The sequence below is a fragment of the Chinchilla lanigera genome, unplaced genomic scaffold, assembly GCF_000276665.1.
Source record: "Chinchilla lanigera isolate Chin_1 unplaced genomic scaffold, ChiLan1.0 scaffold00035, whole genome shotgun sequence".
In the NCBI taxonomy this organism is placed as follows: domain Eukaryota; kingdom Metazoa; phylum Chordata; class Mammalia; order Rodentia; family Chinchillidae; genus Chinchilla; species Chinchilla lanigera.
This window is the reverse complement of record NW_004955436.1, coordinates 10,227,232-10,251,596: the sequence shown is the minus strand read 5'-3', so window position 1 is coordinate 10,251,596 and position 24,365 is coordinate 10,227,232. Positions and strand designations below refer to the sequence as shown.

The window sequence follows — 24,365 nt, the reverse complement described above, 5'->3', positions numbered from 1 at the left end:
TACATATATGTGTATATATATATAAAACACATAAGTATAATAATCACAATTTTTGATTAAGAAGTAAGTTTGAGAAGAAGTTCAGAAAGAGTAGGAAGTCAGAGCCAAAAGTTATAAATACTGGTTAGATAATCCTAGCCCATTTTTAGCAGTCTGGCATGGTGGAAATTTGCATGACTGATTATGACAATGAGTTCATTCTGTGCTGGATGGAAAGGCAAAGCACAAAGATGAACTGTAACATTTGTCTTTGTACATTTATGTTTTTGATTGTTATTTTCTAATATAAGATTACAGATACTCAATAAAAGTGTTACATTAGTAAGTCCTCACATTACTTTTTAACATTTGTAGGTGAAATAATTGTATTCTCAGCAGGTTCAAATTGATTAAATCTTCACCGAGTTTATTACAAGAGTAATGAAGATAAAGTATGGGGAGGGGTTTCCATGTTACGGGGATAATCAAGAAATTTAAGCAGTTTTAGATCTGAGCCGAGCGTGGGCAGGTCGTAAGGTGATTTAAATGATTTAAGAGGCTCTCATGAGTGGAAGAAATTTATCTGGAAGGTTACAATAAAATTTTAACCCAGACCTTTGGTTTAATTTAGCTGAATAGAAGCAATTTTTCAAGGAAATATAATCTGATCACTTATACATTAGAGAAGATGAATGCAAAGCTATAGCAATATTTAAGAATTGCAGAAACAATTCAAATCATTCACGTTTGATAGTGTATGATCCTGCTCATCTATCTGCTGTATGAACTGTCAACTCTTATTGATTAAACATTAATGGATATTTGAAGAGTGGATTTCTGTATTCTCTGTGCTTTAAGACAGTAGTTGTCATCTGAGTACACCCTTCCAGTCCTTCCCATACATATGCTTTTGAAGAAATGTGGTAATTCCAGTTCCAGCTATAGTGCAACATATTTTCTTCATAATTTACTACAGATAATCTCTTTGGTGTCCAGGGATGTTTTAGTTACCATCTTACTGGTAGATGTAATGTGTGCGTAAGCAAAAATACCAAAGAATACTGGTGGTCATTAAATTAGATATACCTTTATGATTTATAAGCTACATCCAAGTGATGTATGTATCTTCAAAACCAATGAAAATATTTTTGGATTTTGTTTTGTGAGTTGTTTAACTGCTGTTAATTTCTGTTGACATGGAATTTTTTTTTTTTTTTGAGACAGGCTGTGCCATTCAGGCTGACCTTGGAATTGCTTATGTAGCCCAGGCTGGTCTCAAACTCACAGCTATCTTCCTGCCTCAGCCTCCTGAGTGCTGGGATTATAGGCTTGTACCACCCTGCCTGTGAGCATGGAAATTGCAAATGCATTGTTATACATATGCGAATCAATAGCAGATAATGTGTTTAGAATTGCTACATAAAGATTTCTATTTGGAAATATATCTTACAAACTTATGGAATGTGCATTTAAATTTAAATGTATGAAATTTAATTCTAATTAATCACTTTCCTGTTACCATTACTAATACAGCCATTGCTGGGTAATAAAAAATTCTTAAAAGGGTGGTGGCAAATATTAATATTAGTTGATCTTTGCAAAAAGATTTATAATTTCAGGAGCTTCTAAAAGGATCCAGAAAAGGAGTGGGTGATGTAGGACATAGAAAAGAAAGGATCCAGATCAGGGTGGGATTTCAGTCTTTTCACCCATTGTTAAGATGGCTGGGACATATTTTTAGGTGGTGACATATTTATAACTACTGATGAAATCCTTATTTCAGGATAAGAAATGTGAATTCCCTGTGTAAACATGATATTGTCTCCCTAGTGTAAGAAACTGAAAGAGTAAATAAGATCCAAAGGGAATATAGGTATAGTGAAAGGGAAAGAAACTGCTCAAAAGGTTTTGTAATTTTTTATGGGAAAAAAAAGTATTTAAATAACATTGCTCATTAAGAAGGGAAACTGAGTAAGAGCTGCTTTACTATAGTTTGGGTAGTGTTAATTACAAATGTTGCACTCCACTTATATTTTGAATTGTGTGTATACTTGTTATGTGAGTCCATAGTGCTACCAAAAGTGGTAGGTGAGCAATTGTTGCTAGATAGTATTTTCCAGAGTACTAAAATCTGAAATACTTGGCAAGCTTTTAATTACTAGTAACTACTGAGAAGCTTCTGAAAATGGATTTGCTGTATTTGTCCTAATAAAGTTACATCTATCTTCGCATCTACCTCCTTCTATATATACTGAAGCATGAATTAGATAAATGGGAAATAATTTGCTCAAGAAACTAAATAAAGATGGAAGTAAATTTCTTTGGAAAAAGTCTAAAAGATGTAATTTTGAAGGTGTCTAATTTAAACAACTGGAGAACAGGTGAGAAGCGAGATTACTAAAAACCATGAGTAATTTTTGAGTTCGACTCTTCCCACAGGGGCAGGATGAGTGAGGACCGTTGGTACCTTTCGCAGTACTGGCCTTCATACCCTCGCGGACATGCAGTGCAGCGGTAGTCATCTGGGCCTTGCACAACGCAGGAAGGACTAAAGCTGAACCAGAAAAGAAACAAAAGAGGGTGTAAGAAATCTTGTAATTAATTTATTTTATAAAATTAAATCTTTCTGCCCATTATTAAGGTGGGTCAGACATATCTTGAGGTGGTGACAAATATATTTATAACTACTGGTGAAATTATTTCAGGATAAGATATTACAATTAAGTGGTACTATTAATGAACAAATGTTAGTTGGATTTCATTGATTAATAAAATATAACATTAAAAAAATCATGGCTTTATTTTTGTACCCCAAATTGAACTCAGGACCCCGTGCTTGCCAGGTAGGTGCTTGTGCCACTGAGCTGTATCCCCGGCCCCAATAGCTTGGTACTTTGATAATGATACAGTAACTATGAAAATATTAAATGTCTATCCCAAGTGTTGCATTGTTTACTAATCAAAAGAAAATGTGACTAGAACTCATGGATATTTGTCTGATAGTAGAATAGGTATTACAATATATTTCAGGTTAAAAAAGGGAAAAACTGGGACATAAAAGCTAGGTAATTATTTCCTAGTCCAAATTGTCACTGGCACTTCAAGATGTGAAGTGTGAATAAAAGTTTCACTTAGAATAAAAGAGTCCCTTTTCTAATTTATATCCAGATTTCAGAATCATTTTTCTTAAACATAAAATATAACTTGGTATGAAGAAAGACGAGAAAGATTTCTACCTTAAAATGAGTAGGACTTTCTCACTCTTTTATGGAATTCTCTACTAATTAGGTCTCTGATAACTTGCCCTGCATTTCCATTGTATTATGGTAGACCACAGTCTCTTGCTCTAGGATTTCCAATTCTCTCATTCTATAAAGGAAAATCTTGATGAAACTTGAAAACTATTAAATTATTATTATGTAGTTATTATTATTATGTAGTTTGGGGTTTTTACACAGTTCTTTAAAATGTAAGCAACAAGTTTCCACTGGATAAAACTGCACAATGCACTGGAAACTTAAGACAAAACTTATTAGTTGCAAAATGCCATTTTTTGTTTGTTTCTATTGGTATGCTAGATTCCTTTGTCCTAACAAACAGCAATAAAGTACACAGTTCAGGGCCACAACTTCTTTGGGTTAGGGGCTATAAAGAACCTAATTTAACTATTTTCCAATGCATTAAATCAATAGTACATAAAAGAATGATAAACTCTAATCCTTGCTAAATATGCGAACAAATGAATCTACTACTCATTCATTATCCCACATTTTTTGCTACACATACAAAGAAAAGAGCCATAAACTCATAATTGACAGTCTGTCACTTTTTTAGCTCTTTAATTTAAAACTCGATGCCAAGTACATCTGTGTGCTCCGCCACACAAAATCTCATAGACAGAGATAGGCACTTGAAATAGATTTTAGACATTTCAAGTACAGCTCTACATAGCCAACATGACTGAAGTGCATTCCTTCACAGGAAAATAATAAAATGTGAAAAATAAAGTACTCAGTGAATGCATAAAGTATGCGAAAGTACTATACAGGAATGTAGTCATTCTCCTTGAAGAGCTGATGCAAACTTATTTGAATTATGCTATTGTGGCAGATTGCACATTTTCCTTATACCACATAAAAGAGTGTCTGCTGGAGAAAGTAGAAATTGCGTCTTGCCAGAAGTTAGAGTGATTCTTTCTGCTCACCACTCCTTCGTCTGCAGTCACTGTCCATTCACCTGCAGGCCCACTCAGAAAGCCTTGTGCTTTTCCCCTGATGATCACCTACATTTCCTTGGGGAAGCAAATTCCAAACTCCTGTCCGCAGACCTTTTAAACCTTACAGAGCCTTTGCTCTGCATCTGCCATTTGGGATTTGACTTTAATGAAGTGCCTTCCTGGAAAACCATCTTGTTCCCGTTTTTATCCTAGCTCCCTGGTTACTCTTTCTCAACGTCATTGCTGGATGCATATTATATCCCCGATCCCTTCATCTGCTTCTCAGTTCAGCTTTTAGATTTCTCCTCCCCTCTATCCACTTCCTTAATATTTTCATTCATTCCCAAGGGCTTTAAGAATGAAGGAAAACTGATCTAAAACCAAGTTTCCTTCTCTCTACTGGACCTAACAAATCTAAAACTGTGTTTGCAGTCCTCTGAAAATACAGTTGCCCCCTCTGTGCTTTTCCCCAGGGCTGCCCCATGCTTCCCCTTGCCCTGTCAAGAACCATGCAGTCCACTTTGTCTCCTTTCTCTCACAGACCACAGACGCTTCATCTCCCGGTGTCCCTGGAGCCACCATCAGCAGCATCACCGAATCACCTTGTACCAAGCCGCCTCGTATCACTGGGAGATTTTAGTCTTCAGTGTATTTGGTTACCCGTCAGAGCGTGCGCCGCTGTTCTCAGTCAGTTTGCATGAGCAGCGCTGACCTCTGCCGCCTGTGGGTCACACATGGGCCTGGCTCTGGGACCGGGTACCTGCTACCCTTTGCTGCAACGCTCCTCCGACACATGCACAGATGGCTCGCTTCATACTTCCTTCAGGTCTCCACACAAGCTCCCTCGATTTGTGGAGATCATTGATCACTCTATCTAAAAGGGCACCACACACACCGTGTGCTCATCGAGGTTGCTTTGTATTTCCGGTTGCATTGTCATAACCAGATACGACGTCTCTGTCTATTTGCTTGTTGTCTTACTTTCTTGTAAAATAAGACAAACTCTGGCAGGGCAGGAAACATGAGCTGTTCTTATTTATATATTCCTAGAATGAGGAATCATGTTTGACACCAAGTTGGGCCCTCATTAAATATCTTTTGATGAAAAGAATAAATAAAATGCTATTCCTCATTGAAGAACTGACAATTCTTTGAGACAGAGACCACAAATATAGGACGGGACATACATTTCACCTCTTACTCATGGGTTGCGATGGAGAACTTACTGCTGCGTAGATGTTCAAGTTCTGAAAGATTATTTGATTGAAATAAAGGTGTGAGACCTTGTATCAGGAGGATACTAAGTGTACAGAAGACATGCTGTGCTATGAAGAGATTTTGCTGGTAGACGTTGTGCTTGAACTGAGTCTTTAAAAGTGATTGGATTTCACAGGGATTGTCTCGGGGAATAGCCGGAATAAAGCATGGGCATGTTTAGGAAAGAACTAGAAATTCCAAACTGGCCTCATGTAGAAGGAAGCAGAGGGCATTGAGCCTGGAAAGGTGGTCAGGTTGCTGAAGGTTTCTGCTGTCCTGCGAAAGTCACACCTTTCCTTGGGAGTGTGTGCAAAACCCTTTGAGGGTGTGTCAGTGCTGCAGGTCTACCACGGCTGTGAAAAGTTTACCATATTTGTTTCAGTAGAAGATGATAAAGACTTGAACAAATGTTGTGGAATTGAGTCAGCAATCATTCCCCATGCCTTCCGCATCTCCTGTTTCTCCTGGACTACAAACTGAATGAGTTTCTCAGCATCCTTCATCTGTACCTCACAATCTCTTTTTAATCTACACAAATAAGGTTTTTTTTTTATTTTAAAGAGAGAAAAAAAACACAATAAAACAATACAGGATTTCAAAACATGATAGGAAATGAGCAATGGTCAATTGTTATTCTCAAGTTTTTTGAGAAGTGAGTTATGATAGAGAAAAATGTTTCCTACAGTGGTTGTAATCAATAAAGACTGAAAACAACTAAACTGTCACTATAATTTGATATTTTAGTTTTTGGGGGGCTTTTTTTCATAAAAATTATACTTAAATTATATAAATCCCGAGCCAAAAATGAAACAAAGACAGAAAATGCACCGTTTTATTGATTCTGCCAACAAACCAAAGTAGTATTTCATTTCTCATAATTTCTTGGAACTGTAAACTTAACGACTCTTCTATTATTGGTTATTAGAACTCGCCAATGGCCTCCTTATTAGCGGCTGCTGCACTTGGAGTCTCCCTGATATAGCAGCACCTGGTGCTGTTGGCTGTTGCTTCCTCTCACTGCCCAACTTCTGGCCTTCCTGACCTGCCACAGCCCTTCGTTCTCTGCTGGTGACCCCAACGAGGAGTCCTGGCTTTCCTCCTTTGGCTGTGCTCCCCTTGGATAACATGCGCCTGGGAAACCTTATCTGACTTCACCTCATTTGCTAACATATTTCTTCCTTCATCTGCTTCTGCAATTTTCAGATTTCCATTTTCTGCAGCTGTTTGCATCTTTCCACTCAGGTAGACCCTTCACTTCAATCTGAACCTATTTAAAGCATAAATTGCCTTTCTTCTGCAGCTGCTCTTCATTGATTTTCCTATTTCAGTTCGTGGCTCCATGATTTTTCTGTAGGGGACAACCCGGCTAAAACGCTCAGTGTTCTACTCCTGCCTGGACACTCAGCCCGTCACACCTAATGAGGTATCGGTTCTGCAGGGCTGTGTTTAACAAGTGTCTCAGTGTCATCCCCGTGTCCCCACTCTTGTTACTACTGCCTGCCTACAAGTCCTAATTATTTCCTGGCTTGGCTACTGCAGTAGCCTTTTAATTGGTCTCATTGCTTTTATTCTTTGCCTGTTTCAATTCATTACATTCAATTCCTTCATAATAGTCTTCCTAAAATGTGGCTCTGATCATGTTAACTTAAAAAAATGAAATTTGCAGCTTTTTGGCATATAGAAAAATTAAATACCAGTTTCTTAGTCTGGTATTCAAGGATTTCTACAATGTGACCTCCAATCTCTCATTCATTTTCATCCATAATTATGAAATTCTGTCCATTTAAAGGCCACGCTCCAAACTCCATTACTTACTAGCTCTTAAATATGCTGTGTGCATTGTATGTTCTAAGCTACTCATACCACTCTGTACTATCCCCACTTATTAAAAACATTTTAGTCCACAGTTGACAACCTATCATATATACAAACACTTCTTTTAATATGTTGTTAGAGCTTCTGAGAATAGGTAGTGTTTATGTCCTTGAATTCTCTCAACATTGAACTTGATTCCTCTTCAGACCTGTGTTTCACGGTGAGTTTCTCCAAGAAATGGCATGATTCTCTCATAGTCCCTGTAGCTCTCATTACAGTGTATTCAACAAGAAATGATTAAGAAAGTATTGATTTTTTTCTAATCCAAATTGCTCACATCTTAATAAACAGCAAGATAAACAACATGCTTTTGTTTAACTATTGGCATCAGAGGGGGATTGGGGAAAAGCAGATGAAAGTAATGTTATGTTTCGTACACCTACCATTTGGTACCTTAGTGAATAATGAGATAATGTATATTAGCATAGTTAGTATCCATTTTACTTAAACATGTACATTGAAACCTCAGAAAAAGTTTGTGATGCTGGCTAAGGAAACACAGGAGCTTCCAGGAGGAAAGGGAAAAAATGTATACAAAATTGTTTTCAGAATGTGTTCCAAGCTGAAGATGAGGAAGCCAAGTGAATAGGCGCAGATGGAAAGATAACTTTAGTCTGACTTGCTTTGTTGCTCTTTTGTACTCAAGATAAGGTGTCTAGAATTCTAATTCTGAACAAATTTCAGTATCTTCTTCAAAAGCAGATTCCTAAAGAAAAATTACTTTATCACGTAGAGATTGAGGTCTACGGATCACTTAACAGAAAGTATGAGTTTAGCAAAAAGGTAAATGCAAATATCCAGGGATTTTCATCAAAATAAAAATCAAGGCTGAATGTTCAGGCAGCACTGAAATAAGATATCCCAGCATTTCCTTCCCGTATGGCTGTTTCCATGGCACCGCGCTCAGACCATCTTAGCAGAAAGGGGGCTGTGATTCTGGCAGATACTGACCTTTTTAGAGTGTAACGGTAAGGCACACTGCTTTCATTGTGTTACTTTTCAATTGTTTCCTTGGTAATTATTTCCCGATCTTGATTTTGACACACATACAATGAATGGAAACAGCCACAGAAATGATGTAGCACCCACCCAAACAATCCTTCGGAGCTGAATTCTTGGCAGAACTATATGCAAACATTAGACCTGTATATTTATAAAACCATGTCCATTTGTACATACATCATTTATTTTATAAGCAGATCTTCTGTTAATATTGCTACTTACATGAGTTCATGAATATTATTTACTTTGGACAAGGTTTTAAAGGACAAATGAACCATAGAGTATATAAACTTACTTTTGTCATGTTTTTATATTATTAAAAAAAAGTCTGTCTTAAATTAAGACTTTGTCTACACGGAAATAGCCAAGTCTTAGACAGCCCATGTGCTAGACAGATGGCATTGCTGATTGGGAAATATGGTTGTATTTCTCAATCTTACTTGTTGCTGGAAGAAATCAGAGGGCAAGCGCACTGCTGACAGTCATTTGGCAATCCCTTGACAGTTCCATAGTATCCCACTGCACATCGTTCACAGAAGTCACCAGCGGTGTGATGCTGACAATCCTGTAAAGGCCAAGGGCAAACAAATTTGTTTGTAATGTAATGAGACACAGAATGCAATATCATACAGCTCACCACCTATAAGTGTGTCTGCCCAGAGAAACACAGTCAAACACACCCACGTTTTTATCATTAAGAGAAAACATACATATATATATATATATATATATATATATATATATATATATATATACTCTTTCATTGGAGAAACTAATGCTATGTTTATTGTATTCTTATAGCTATAATGAGAAGAATTTTTCTTTTCTCTATATCAACTTCTGTGTACCTTTTCCTTTTACTCTATATTGGGAAATATAAGTTCAAGAATATCTAAAATTTATGTTTCTTCCCTTCCCATGTTTTACTTTTGTGAGGTAAGAATGCTGAGATTCCTGAGGCCTCAGTATCTGCCCATCAGTGCAATTTATAATGCTAAATCAAAGTGAAAAGCATAATGAGAGACGACATAAGCAAAAAAAGTCAGCCCTTTCACCATCATAAAAATGTCATCTATTTATTTTTGCCTAATGTCAGTGGTTCTGTGTAAATATAGAAGGCTCAGCTTGAAAGGAGCAAACTTACATCTGTACTTCTTCCTTGTACTTGCATAATAAGGGATATTGGCGTGAGAAGTTTTAAGGCGCTTCCATACAAAATGAGAAAGTGATAGAGTAGTAGATGCAAAGTTTTGCAGTGAAAAGTGTCATGAAGTAGAATTACATTTAGCACAGAGCACTTGATGTATACAGCAGGACACAGGCAGAGCCACCTTGCAGCACTGACTCGGCGCTAAGTGAATCCAGGGAAGGAAGTGAAGTAAAGTAACATCCTGTCCTCCAGAACTGTATTCTACTTCAGGGGGGAAAAGATCGGCAAATGATAAACAACAAAAATGCAATATCGAATGTTGTTTAGTGAAAATGCGATACTTGATTTTGGGAGTCAAGGGAAAAAAAAAAGGAAATTTGGAGTTGGATTTCAGCTTGATTTTCTAGGACAGGTTTTGGGGTACACAGAGCAGTGGCTTATTTCCTATAAACAGTACAGAAAGCAAAGGCGAGAAGCCACAGCCAGGAGCAGCTCAGGTGTAGAAGCTAGAGAGCTGCTCTCCCTGTCCTCTTAAGGGGGCAGTCACTGGGCTGTCTGCAGGGTCCATAGCCAACACCCACCCACCTGCGGGCTGTTTCTATCCATCCTGGACAATGCGCATATCTTTCATCTGTGTTCTAATGGCAAACAATGGTGCAAGGTGCACCAGTTTTCATGACAAATAAAAACTAAAGTCACTTTCACCACAGATCTTGCCATGGAACTGTAATTTTTTTGTTGTTGTTGTTGTTTTTCTCCGGTACCGGGAATTGAACTCATGACCTTGCGCTTGCCAGGCAGGCGCTTTGTCGCTGAGCTAAATCCCCAGCCCCTGAACTGTAATTTTTTTAGAACTGTTTGAGAAATTATGCTCTTCTTCGTAGTGAGTCTGTGACATTGCCACTCTCAATTTTAGACTACACTTTTGGTGCTGTATTTGGAAACACGTTGTGTCATCTGCAGACACATTTTACAACTTAATGTAGAATGGATCCGGCTTTCCAATAGGACAGGTACAAACTCAGTTCCAAGTTTCCACTTTCCCCTTAATAGAGAGGAGCTTCCTATTTTCTGAGGTAGGAAAGCTCCTATTTGGGCCTACCTCAGTTTTCTTCCAAACAGTCCTTGGTTTTGCTTGTATCTTTTCCATCTGTTTGACATCTTTTTCTGTCTGTGGGAAGTATTGTCTCATCCTTGGCTCACTCTTAAAATTTTCCTCGCTAAGCTGAAATTTCTGGACAAAAATAAGTCCTCAGGATACATGAATTTTCTGGAGTGCCTGATATTTCTGGTCATTCTTTCTCTGAAATTTTTTGTTTCCACGTTCTCTCCTTTCTCTGTAGCTACTCTTCTCCCACTTAACCATCCTCTCTTCCCTTTCCGTCTAGCAAGATTGATTTTGTTGATTTTAATTTTGGTTCTCATCTTCTGTTTTTCCTACACATTCTACCTTGGTGATTTCATCCATTACTGTGACATGTGTCATCCATTGTGCCGTAAACCCTGAATTTTATATGCTCATCACGGATATCTCCAGAGAGTTCCAAATTTTTATTTTTCACTGTTGCTTGGGTAGATTTTACTGTATAACACAAAAGTGCCCAGAGTCCAAACTGTCCACTATGAAGCTTATCTCGCTTTCAACTTGTGAATTCTCCTGTTTCCTATTTCAGCTGGGAGTCCTGGTCATCTGCTGAAGGGCTCAGCAGTCTAGAGGTTTTTCTTATGCTAGGTATGTGTTTGCTCTCTGTTCTACAATTCTATTCTTCTCTGTTTCTCAACTTTCTTGTTGCTACTAATTTTATCTGGCCTTATCATCTTTTACCTGGATTATTAGGGCAGCCTCCTAGCTAAAGATTCTGTTTCCCAATATTTCCATTCAGTGACTTCTCTACACTCCACTCACATCAAACCGTGCCCTTCTCTTGCGTGAGAGACTGTACTGGGTCTTCTCGGCCATCCGGAGGACAGCTAGTTGGCTTGGCAGGGAAGATGTTTCTAATCTGGCTCCTGCTTCCCTGCCATCCTTCTCTAAGTGCCATTTCCTTTGCACACCCTGGGATATCATAATATTTTTGAGATGAAAAAAGTCAAATTTCAGCCTAACAAAAAGTGGTCATCAGGACAGAATGATTTGTTATATTTTGAAGTTGATTTAAGCACCGTAACCCTTTCTTACTCATCCATCCAAAGGAGCCATCATACTTTAGCAATAAAATACTCATTCCACATTTAAAAGTAGCATTATAGGAGATAATGGCTCCCAGATAAAGCAATTATCTCTGAATTCCAGTCTCAAATCTTTCAGCAAGATTTCAAATAATGAATAAGTGTTAACTGGGGAATGTTTTAAGAACATATTTTATAGTTTAGGAATGAACACGTGCCAAAGGCACATGGGATCTTCAACAATAAGTTTTAGCATTTTGCTTTTATAATAAAATCACTGTATAATGAGTTATTTTATGTAACCTCAATGTAGGATTAATAACCAAATCAAAATACCTAAAGGTCATGATCACTGCTAAAATACAGACATTCAAAAATGTAGTTTCACTTTTCTTAGATTTGGAACTTTATATAATTTCCTCAGAGAGCAAGCAGATATTTTAACTTCTCAGAGTAGTCGATCTCCTCCAGGGTTGCTGATGTACTATACTTGGTTAAGTGAATCAAATGTCCTGCTTAGGTCCGTTAACACAACCCATAAATCTTGATGCCATTTTTGAAACTTTCTGACATAGCTCTTCCAAATCAGTTTCCAGCACACTGTCTGATAGTGTACCTGTTTACTCATGTGTAGAAATCAGCCTCTAGGAAAAATTTCTATACTTTATATACCTAATAAGAAGTTTAACAACAAATGTACAATTAATATTACAGTATTTTAAACCTAAGGCAAGAAGTTAGACTGGTCTTTCCTATACTTTCTTTGAGATGTCATAAATTCAAGAATTCTTATAAGGCAGTGCTTTGTACCTTGCATAACTATAAACTATGATGCTTTTACTTCTGCTGTCTGAAAAATTTCACTCTAGTTTTAAGTCAGTGACCAAAGCTACACAGATTATCTAATTTCCATTTTCCAGGGAAGGTATTCATTTTTTTAGTAACATTATTATTTTCTAAACCTTTCTTCATGTGAAATGTTTAACATTCCTATTTACTCAATGTTTCCTTCAAAATACAGGGGCTTATATAAGTCTCTAGCTGTGATTTACAAACACACTGAGTGTATTTCTGTCCTTAATTTGGATCTTGTACAAGTAGCAATGTCCTATGTTGGTCCCGATCCAAAGTGCAAACAAGTAGGAACTCCCATATCACATGAATTAATATTAGGAATCGTTTCTTTTGCTTTTTTTTTCCTTAAGCAATAAAAATTGAGCTCCTAGAGGGCAAGACCCATGCAATTCACATCTTTATAGCCAGCACCTACCATAAAATGGGCATCTGGAAATAATCATTTACAGGTGCATAAGAATGAAAGAACAAGTGAGTGAACTAAGTTCAAAATCTTCTCTGTAAGCTTTACGTTAATTGTGGACAAAATTCCACTTGTGAGAAACTTCTACTATCCAGTGAATTAAGTTACACTTGCAGTTTTATGTCAGTTGAGTATTTGACAGATCTTATTCAAATCACTGATTATATTATGAACCTGGCAAAGTCAAACTCAAAGCCCATGTCTTATCACTGGAGACATCTTTAGAGCTTACTCTCTGCCACCTGTTTTAGCCATTATTAGCTTCACTGAATTTGAGATATGATATATTATACCATCTGAGGAAATTGACATTATACCGAGATTCAGGAAACTAGGGGCTCAGATATTCTCTCTATATATATCCTTGGCTATATATAGCAAAGTATAGTGTGATGTGTTTTAATTTTGAATGATTCTATTCTGATTCACAGTAAGTATTCATTTTCTATAGTTGACAGGCAGTGGTTAAATAATCCACCCACCCTTAAATTTCATTGGAAATCAACATCAGATTCCAGTACTTTCCTTTCCCTTATAAAATGGGAAAAGACATTTTATTGCTTTCTATCTTCTAAGAAATTTCATATTTTCAGGATTTCTCACATATTTTTCACATATGACCTTTCATAACTTTGCAGATTCTATCCATACTCTAGGATATAATTCAGCTGGGATTTAAAAATTAAACTCACTTTAATAAAATAAATATGCATTTATTTCTTCTCAGTTTGGAGAATGGAACTAGCAGTGGTTTATAAACCTGATTCTAATACTTTTTGGACAATACTCTAGTAGATTGCTTAAGTTTTCCTAGCATTAATTTTCAGAGGTGTAATAAGGTGCTCATAATGTTATTACATAAATTAACAAAGATATACAAAACACTTTTACCCAGAGAACATTCTAATCAAACATCTATTTACTAGGGAGAGTGTTCATATTTTAACTGCAGATATTGACCATGTTTCAGGCAATGAAGCATATCAGTGGTGCAAATTTTCTTATTTTTCAAGTAAAAATTATGATACAATAAAAGTAACATTTTCATAACTTAATGTTTAAACTGTTACTTGAGCGCGCTATTGTGTCACGTGAGAAACAAGAGAAATAATCTTGACCATGGAATATAGTGATGATTAAGTGAGAATATGAAAATATCCATCCGTCCATCCATCCATGTGACTCCATCTGTGCGTGTATGAACTAGTGACAGTTCACTTAACATTCCCTCCTCTTTCTGCCTGAGGTTCAGAATAACATACATTTCACTCTCATTTTTTTAAAAAAAGTTTTCCTTAAAAGGTAACAGTGACAGGAGTATTGGTAATAACTGATAGTGTAGAATGTGTAGGATTTATTAAAACTGAGGAGAAAGCAATTTTTCCCTTACAAATGTCATTAAGCATTATAAAAAGCATAATTACACAATTATATCAGTTTGTGGTATTATTAAAATATATTTTTTATCTTACTAAAAATATTTTACTGGTTTTGACTAAAGAGGCAATGACGTGAGAAAAATGAGTGCTTGAGTGTGTTGTATTCTGAGTGTTTGTGTCCCTTCTAAATTCCTATGTTGCAATTCTAAGCCAGAAGGTTATTGTATTAGGATAGTATTTGGAAGGTGATAGCACTAGGAATAATATTTTAATATATATACATATTAATCTATAAATGAGGAAACTCAAACCGTGCTGAGGTAAAAAAAATAATGAGGCTGAGCAGGTTAGTGAGAATGAAGACAGGATTTGAGTCAAGGAAGTCTGAGTGAGACCATAACGTTAAGAGAAGAAAATCATATACATAAGCTTAAGTGTCACATTATCTTACCAGACAAACCCACAGTGTAAATAGCAAACAAAGGCAGATAATAGGAAATTGAGAGATAAGTCTTGTATGAAATGGTAGGAAACCAAGAAATGGAGGAGGGAGAGGCAGGGGATAAAAAAGAAGAAAGCTGTGTCGTGTACGTGTACCGACACCCCACGGCGAATGGAATAATTATGTCCCGCACACATGAACAAATAATGATTTGAGAAAGAAGGACTGACTGCAGAGTCCATGCCTGCCACCCTCTGAAAGCAGATGGCACTAGACTGTGTCGTGGACACGATATTAAACTTGAATCGTGACTCCACATAGGAGAAAAATCAGTGTGTTTCAGTTGCTTCAGTTGCAGCATGGGAATTATAATAGCTACTTCCCATTTGCCTCACGGGCTTGTTTCAAAGATAAATAAAGTTGTCTCAATTCAAAAGTTGTAAATTCCCTGGAGGAAAAATATAAAAATTCAGAGCATAACAATTTACACTACCTGTGTTTGTTTGATGGAAGTATTTATTTAGTTTTTACTTCATCTAAGATTTCTCAGAAAATAGACCTGCATAGAGAATTCCTAAGGAACAAAAATTGTTATAAAAACCATTTGGTCAAAAGAAGACCATGTGAGGGGCTGGGGATTTAGCTCAGCAGCAAAGTGCCTGCCTGGCAGGCGCAAGGTCATGAGTTCGATTCCTGGTACAGGAAGAAAAACAAAACAAAACAAAACAAAACAAACAAAAAAAGACCATGTGAAGACAATAACTTGTTTCCTAAAGAAAATAAAATTAGACTGTATCCTTTGGGAAAGTTTCTAAATTAATCACATCAAGAAAAGATAACCCTGATAAAAATACCACATCAACAAAATTGCGTAAGAATGATGAATTTAATTATTTATCAATATATAAGTTAAACCTTCCACCTAAACTATTGAATTTTACAGATAAGCAGATAGTGAAAGAATATTATACCTAAACCAACTATTTCAGAAATTCAAGGAGAGTTGACATGAGCTATTTATTTAATCAATAATAAAATTCATCATTTCTTTAAAGTGAAATGATATAAGCATGATTACCTCTTTTTTCTGCATTACTGAAGGCTGAACTCAGGGCTCACACACGCTAGGTGAGTACTCCTTGACTGAGCTACATCTCCAGCCCCTTCAAAGTCTTTTTTTATAATTTTAAAACAGAGTCTTGCACTCCCAACCTAGCCCACACAAGTAAGCAGATCATAAATTTAAACACCTTAACATAATTGAAAGAAAGTATCTTTAAGAAAACAGGATTATATTTTCTCAATGTGAGGAGGAATATGTTTCTTAAATGAAGTGCCTGCATTACACTTGGATGGAATATTTGAGACATTCATATTAAAATCAGGAATAAAATAGGGAGCTGATTATGTTCCCATTTAACATTTTTTAGAAGACTGAATCAATGAAAAAGACTGTGATATGCAAGTTCTAGTAAGAAAAATACAATTATCAATATTTAAAAATAATATTATTGTAACTATAAAACAAACTGAAATAATCCATTGAAAACTTATGGGAGTAAAATAAAAGTGGTTGGACAATCAGTACATGTTAAAATTACTGCACCAATGATAACTGGTTAGTAAATGAATTATGTAGAAATAAACATGTAATGTTTACTATTGAAATATAAATGTGTGATATAGGGATGATTTTGATGTACAACATGTATGATTTGATAATATTAAGATAGTCTATTATATGGCATACAATATTTGGAGAAGAGTGTCATGTTCCTTTCTTGAGGAGGATGTCTGAATAGTGTAAACACAGCAATCTTTACACATAGGCTTAATGCAACTCTAATTCAAATTCTAGGAACATATTTTGGGAGAAGGGATTGAAATAGTGAATGAAAATTTCAGCTGAAGAACAGAGGAGAATCTACTTAAGGAAATACGAACAAAGAATAATAAAGGGCCTTGCTTTACCACGTGGTAATCTAATACAAAACATTGTAACAAAACTTAAAGGTTTTGTTAGAACAGAACAGATGATCTTGAAACATTTGACTATGGATAAAATAAATTTGTATTTATTCTGGTATAATAATGCATTGAGGAAAAGGGAAATACCAGTAACTCTTGCTTTAGAGTAATGCCTGGGTGAGGATAGATTATTTCTTTAAACCATAATAAGTTTCAGGCAGGTTAAAGGATGTGTTTAAAATTAGACCACAGAAGTTGGGGAAAATATTATGGGCTCATGGTAGAGGTGTGGAAGTCCTGTCCCTGCTGTAGGTGTGGTCACCACGAGAATGCAAATGGCTCCATGACTTGAACCTGGGAGCAGCACTGGGTAAACTTCAGGATAATAAGAAGAAAGAAGCAACGGATGCAGGGCAGTCACTGAGTTAGAAATCCTCAGCATGTCATGGCCAGAGTAGCAAATTATTTTAAATAGAGTTTCAAGAGCAATCTGGAGCTTCTGGGCACCAGAGGCTGTTGACCGGTGAGGTAAGACAAAGGACGGCTGAGCCCTGGTCAAGGGCTCTGGCTCTGGCTTAGTGGTGGAGGTGAAAGCCTGAGTTTAGTAGCTAAAGAGAAAATGGGCAGAGAGGAGCTGTAGTCAGAGGGCAGGCAACTCTGAGGGAAGGAGAAGGAGGAAGTGGTAGCTGGAAGGGAAACGGAGTCACAAAGGTTAGTTTGGTGTTGGCTTAAGGTGGCATGTTGGAGGGAGGGAGTTTTAGGCAAAGTGATGAACTTGAGTGGCAGGACAGTGAGATCTAGAATGCCTCTGGAAGACTTGGTCTTTTCCAGAAAGAACAATTCAACCAAAGTAATAGGGCACAGGTGCAGGAGGTCGGTGTCTGAGGCAGTGGGAGCTTGGGTGCCTCCTCCTCATTGCTTTCAATTTCTCAATGAAACGTGAAGAAACATCAACAATTGAGTGTGTGGATGGGGAGATGCAGGAGGAGAGATTTTGAGCTGAGGAGGGAGGAGAAGTTATAAAACAGTCATCCAGCAAGGTCTGGAAAGAAATCGACCAGAGAAAGCACCAGGGTTGCAGAAGAGCACAGGCAGCGCATTTGAAGGGAATGATGGCGAATTTTCGGCCAGACTAGAAGACACAGTTGTCTTTCTATAGGAACGTTTGGCTTAGAGGCGTAAGTGTGGAGCATCTGGAGAACAGGGCCTAAGCAGTGTGTGGTGAACTGACCGGGACCGTGCGCAGGGACAGCGAGGGAGTGAGCACTGCAAAGCAGGGGTGCTGACAAAGGGTCGTGGAAGCCAGGCTGGTTTAAAGAGGGAGGGCACGAGCGATAGGGTGTGAGCACCCACGGTGAGATTAAAAGTGTTGCAGTGATAAAAGCTGAACTGGGGAGACTGTAAAAGATGGTCAAGTAATCAGACCCTCAAACTGGGAATCACAAAACCACAGGAAGCTAATGATGAAGGGTTTGAATGGGTTAAATTTTATGAATACTAAGATCACCAAGAATTATGCCAGAAATGCTGCCAGACAGAAAAGACTGATACAAGGGGCGGGGGGCGGGAATCTCCAGGGAATAAGATGCACTGGTGATCTGAGGGTTAGGATGTGACTTTGATAAGCAGATAGAGTGGAAAAATAATGGGGGTGCAGGATTCAAAGCTGGTGTTGTGGGGAAGAAGAGGAAGAGGACCTGAGACTGGCGCCGGGGGTAAGGGACATCGGTCCCACCTTCAGGAGGAGGAGAATGAAGAGCTGGAGAAAACAAGGGTTACTACTTCCGGGGGCTGCAGGGGCAATGCCAGCGAGCAGAAGGCTGGGTTTCCATGAAGAAAGGTGAAAGGAACTAGGAGCTTTGCGGGGCTTTTGCTGCTGACTGACCATGACCTCTGCACAACTGGTAAAAGGGTTTCAGAGATAACAAGAAGCGGGAAATGGGGAGAGAAAAAAGTATGGAGGTGTGAGGTTAGAGAAGGAGTAGTAAGTCAGGAAACCGGAAGTTTTCATGGTGATAGAAACAGTAAGAGAAAAGGAACTGAGAATTTCGATCTTTCCAAGGCAGACAGACGCAGAAGGCAGTGCATGGGGCTAGAAGGAGATCAGAAGTTAAGAGCGACCTCAAATAGAGGGCAAATGGGTAGGTGAAGGGATTTCTAATGAAAGATTTTAAAAAATATCTAACAACACTGGTCATTCGAGAAATACAAATTAAAACAACACTGAGATTTCATCTCACTCCAGAAAGAATAGCTATCATTAAGAAATCAACCAATAACAAATGCTGGAGAGGCTGTGGGGAAAAAGGAACTCTTCTCCACTGTTGGTGGGAGTGTAGATTGGTGAAACCACTGTGAAAATCAGTGTGAGATTCCTCAGAAAACTAAAACTAGAGGTCCCATTTGACCCCATTGTGCCCTAAACAGTTAAAAGGATCATACCACGGCAATACATGCATACTTCATTTTTATAGCAGCATGATTTATCATAGCTAAATCTTGGAAACAGCCCATATGCTCATCAACAGATTAATGGATAAAGCAAATGTGGTATTTATATGCAATGGAGTACTACTCTGCCATAAAGAAGATTAAACTTGAGTTATTTTTAGGCAAATGGGTATACCTCAAAACCATTATGTTAAGTGAAATGAATCAGACACAGTTTAAATATCACATTGTTTCTCTTGTGTAACAAACCCAGAGGACAAATAAGGAACAAAATGGAGAATAGACATTGGGAAGTAGCAGAACATGTTCAAATGGGAAGGAGAACAAGGAGCGGGGAAGAGAAAGAGAAGGAAGGGGAAAGTGATTTTAAAAAGAGAATTAAAGGGAAAAATGGAAATAAAGCTTTTGTAAACCAGGAGGGGAAAAAGGATTGTAAGGAGGGGAGGAGAACTCAAAGAAAATATGAAATAAGAGATTATGTACAAATACAGATATGACAAATGTGATCACTATATATGGCAAAGACTGTATGTACTAATAAAAGTAAATTTAAAAAAGAGTGCCTCACAAGCAATATGCTCTGATAAACAAATTTAAAGGGTAGAACATAAAACTTCACCAATGGTGGGAATGATGAAAATCTTATTTGTACACACATATATAAAAATGGTAGAAAGACCTAAAATATTACATTTTTATTTAGGCTGAGTTTTATGTATAACTTTTATTTTTTCTTAAAAATTTTCTACAATTTCCAAAACTTTTATACAGAGCAATTTTTGTTCATAACTACAAAAGGAAACTTCACATAGTTTTTAAACAGTGCCCCTGGTGCTCTTCCAAGATGCTGTTAGTCTATTTTCATGAAACAGCGGCATTTCCAGTTATCATATTTTGTTATTTTTTAAAATGTGGAACATGAAGGGGGTCTTTCTCCCTGGATGCTGTATTTCCCCTAAAGGTGCGTCCCCTGAAGATGAGCTGGACTCCACACATGGCGTGTGTTTGCATAGACAGAAATCAGCACAGAAATCAGCACAGTTCAAGGAAAACTCAGGTACCTACCTGGCAGATGGATGTTTCCGGGTCACACAGGTTGCTGTGCCCGTGACATTGACATGGAACACACTTGCCTAGGGTAGGTCCTGGGCTGCGGACACCTGGCTCAGGACGCAGCCGATAAAATCCTGGTGAGCATGTCTGAAAGAGGGGAAGCCAAGTGGGACAGCCGAGTTAGGAATCTCACTGTAGCAACGCTTCAGCCCTCGCTGGCTACACAGACAGATTCTCTCGTTGCATGTGTGGTAGGGGCAACACTGCTTACAGACTCAAGCGCCAACTTTGCTACTTAATGTGTCTTTCTGTGGGCTCCTCATTTTGGCCACAGATGCAGGCAGCATCCCTGTAATCAGATTTTTAGCCGAGGAAAGCTTTCATTTGCGTCCACAGTTCCTTGCCTGAAAACGCTTCAACACGTCTTGTTTTTAAACTTGAAAAAATTTATTTTTAACTAACATTTTCATATGGACTGAAAAGATAGTTCCAATGTCCCTGACAACCCAAAATCAGCTCCTTCTGTGAATGATGGAGAACTAGCAAATGTCTGATGAAACGCAGCAAAAGATTAAATAAATAAAAAATACGATGGATGCATTGTCTATATCAATACAATCTAAAGACTATAAAAAGAAGAAGTTCAAAATAATAAAAGCCTTCTATGTCTTAGGCCTCTTAGGCCATCAATAAAATTGATCTTTCCCGATCTTTTTTTTTTTTTTTTCAGTTTTGCAATAAAAATCTGAAAGTCAACAGAAAATTACTGGTGAAGCTGACGTATGCAAAATCAAGACTTTCATCTCCATTCAGGTTTATTATGGAAATGTATCAGAAAGTGTCTGGCTTTCCTGAAGGAGGTGCTCAGGTCTCCAGGGAACAGAGGCGTGGTGCACACTCAGCCTCCTGGAATTCATCAGACAAGGCTCCATTTTGCATCAGGAGGTAGGAGTCAGCCTTCAGAGCCCACTGAAAATCATGAACAGGCTGTTCTCATAATTCTGGCTACACAGGACATTTTTCTTTTCTTTTCTTTTCTTTTTTCTTTTTTTTTTTTCTGGTACTGGGAATCGAACTCACGACCTCGCACTTGCCAGGCAGGCCCTGTGCCGCTGAGCTAAATCCCCAGCCCCCGCTAGGACATTTTTTCACTTAAAAACTATGCTAACCATTCATGAAAGGAAAACGATAGCTGAACAAGCAAGCAAAGCAATCTTGGACAAAAACTTCCTAAGCCCTCCTATTGTGTCCTAACAGGAGAGTGGAGAATACTTTCAAAAGAGAAATAGATCAATATGCAGCACTCTCCCCTTGTTTGTTTTGATTTGGATAAGGAGTACCTCAATTAAGTATTTACTTAACAGTCTCTCTGGTCTTATCAGTCTATAAAAAATTCTAATGAATTTAATAATGTCCTAGCTTTGAGCAAAATGATAAAAGAAAACAGAGTAATATCCAAAACATCTTGTGTTTCATTTTTCTTTTGGTGGACATAATCACATAGTTGAGTGAAGTTTATACAGAGTATTTAAAAATCAAGCTTCCTTTTTACCATTCTCATAAAATAAGGTCTAGAAATTACAGTTGAATTAATTTAAGCATCAAAAAACATCAACAACAACCCAAGGTGTACTTAAAAGTGGTTTGTAGTACGCATTGTTGCAGTTTGTTAATGGCTTGACTATTGAATAAAACTGAATTTTATTGACAAAGATTTTACCCTTGACTGTCTTTCTAGGTGTTGTTATTATATTGGTGCATTTCCTTGAGGTCTGTGTGTATGTTTGTGTGTCACAGACAAATGTGTCAAATTACACAATTTAACGGGAAATTCATAGCTCCATTGTACATCTCAAATAACGGTTTGAAATAAGTCTTAGAAGAACAAAGGTAAGAAATGGTTCTATCCATAGAGGAATGACCTGAAGTTAATATGAAGGGCTGAGATACGCAAACGAGCACTAAGGTGAACTCCTGCCATGTACAAGCACTGCTCCCTCTCATGTGACTCCTTTCTGGACGGGAGCTTGGTGCAGGAGCAAAACACGGGTAGAGGGTCTTTGGCCTGAGTTGAGCCCTGTGCAAGACCTTCTGGCCTTTCCTTGAGGTTCCCATAGTTATCTGGGGAACTTTTGAAAATACTTATGCTTGGCTCCACCCATAGATATCCCAACTTAATTGTAAAGAGTGGGGTCAGGCCTTGTTTGAAGATTCCTGAGCAGATCTAGCGAGTAGTCAGGGTTGAGCTTTGAGGGGTTCTCAGTCATGGCGGTGAATGTGTGTCTGTAAAATGGGAGCCCAGCTCCTGGGTAGTAGGATGGAATGACCAAGAAGCCATGATTTCCAAACTTAGCTTTGATGAAGGATGGGGCAAGTTATTGTCTTTGAGTTACAATTTCCTCATCCCACAAGTGAGAAAGCATATTAACCCTGATGATTTCTGAAATTTTTTCCTAACATTTGTCCTGGTGCATTGTGTTTCTCAGGGTTAGTAAAGAAAAAGAGACTTTCATAATGTGAAAATTATAAATCTGAAACATTTAATAAAACTATGAGCTACTTATTTCTTCTTAATATCTTATTTTTGGATCTTTTGGATTTATTCTTCCCTTTTAAATTTTTTGAAAGTGTTCTTTAATAGAACAAATTCCCTCTTTCAGCGAATTGGAGCAAAATTCTTAAGAACAATTATGTTAGAATTGGGATTAAAATAGCTACTTTAAAAAAAATCTCATCTGAAATTCTTTCTGGAACACAATGAGGAATGAAAAAAAAATAAATAAGCCTTTTCTGAGTTCATTTCATCCATTTTTTCTCCAACTCAGACTTTTCCAAAGTTCTCTTCCCATGTACTAAAATTATGCATAGCTCAATTTTCTTCTGCTCTCCTTCTGTCTTTAATTTACTTTCATAATAAGATGTCTCTTCAAAAGACGAGGATCAATTTTATACCAAAGTGTGGGAGGGCGGAGACAGCAAAATGAAATGAGAATGGAAAGTGGCCCACCCAGGTGCAGCGCCTGTGGGAGCACCTCCATTCCTCAGAGTTCAATGCTAAAAAGAGCTCCTCCTGCCGCAGCCAAGAAAAACACTGGCTTGCATCTTTTCACGGGTTCTGTATTCAGGCAACGTGACTTTAATTCTTGCTCCACCACTGACTACCCATTCTTTTGTGCGGGCTTTGAATATTGTAGCCCTACTGTCCTCATTTGGACCATAGGGATCTGGTATAACATAACATTTGTGCCTAGGTTCATCTACAGTTTGGAAACAAACTTATCTAGGTTCAGGTGGCACTTCGGCTGCTGTCTGTCTGTGTGGTCATGGGCAACTTCTTTAGCCTCAATTTTTTCTTCTGTAAGATGGAAATCATAGATCATACTCAGTGATGACAGTGTGGTGCATTAGGAAATATGCCTGAGATGGTGCAAGATACAGCAAGCGCTCAATAAAGTAGTTTTGTTTTGGTATAGGTTTTTCATAAGGATTACGTGACGTATTTAATGCTCAACATACAATAAAGCAACAGAGGTTTCACTATCCCAGGAAATCTTTTAGAGATAGCTGGTGAGGATAAGCTAAAATAAAAGGAACTATAATTGTTCCAAATTGTACCAAGAGAGAAAATTATAACGTGTGCCATTTACCCTCTGTATTTGCATGTGTAGTCAATGTACCACAAACCAACATCTCAGGCACCCAGAGGCTGTATATGCTAGTTGGTCCCTAAGGCTGTACTGCTTAGGGATGTCATAGCAGGCTTAGTTTGCACAAGTTCATTGTATGATGTCTACACAACGATGTAATTGCCTAATGACACAGTTAGTGTGTGCAGCACAAGGACAGTTTTTTGGTTTCCTAGGCAACCAAAGGGATGAAAGATGCCTGAGATGTGCACGTGTAAGAGAACAAATCTATTTCTACGTTTTGCCTTTTGGATTTTATGACTTCCTAATAGGTATAAATTGGAGATGTAAAATATTTAGTTTTTTGACTTCTTTACAAATTGGAAGATGACAGGTTTTGAGGGATGATCAAAGAGATACCAGCCATTCAACTGTGAGCCTAAAATCCTATTAAAGTAAGGGAAGGGGCTAAAACTATCA

The 24,365-nt window shown here is 37.7% G+C and overlaps 1 protein-coding gene across 4 annotated transcripts in view; it reads right to left on the bottom strand.

Moving 5' to 3' along the window:
• The window catches only part of Lama2 (laminin, alpha 2), a 570,325-nt gene that overhangs the window by 148,505 nt on the left and 397,455 nt on the right, over positions 1-24,365 (bottom strand). For all 4 annotated transcript variants that reach the window (XM_005389182.2, XM_005389183.2, XM_005389185.2 and 1 more), the window contains 3 exons: positions 20,272-20,406; positions 8,770-8,894; positions 2,447-2,533 (listed from right to left, as the gene is read on the bottom strand). In XM_005389182.2, the coding sequence (XP_005389239.1) occupies positions 2,447-2,533; positions 8,770-8,894; positions 20,272-20,406 (347 nt within the window). The remainder of the gene's footprint in view (positions 1-2,446; positions 2,534-8,769; positions 8,895-20,271; positions 20,407-24,365) is intronic.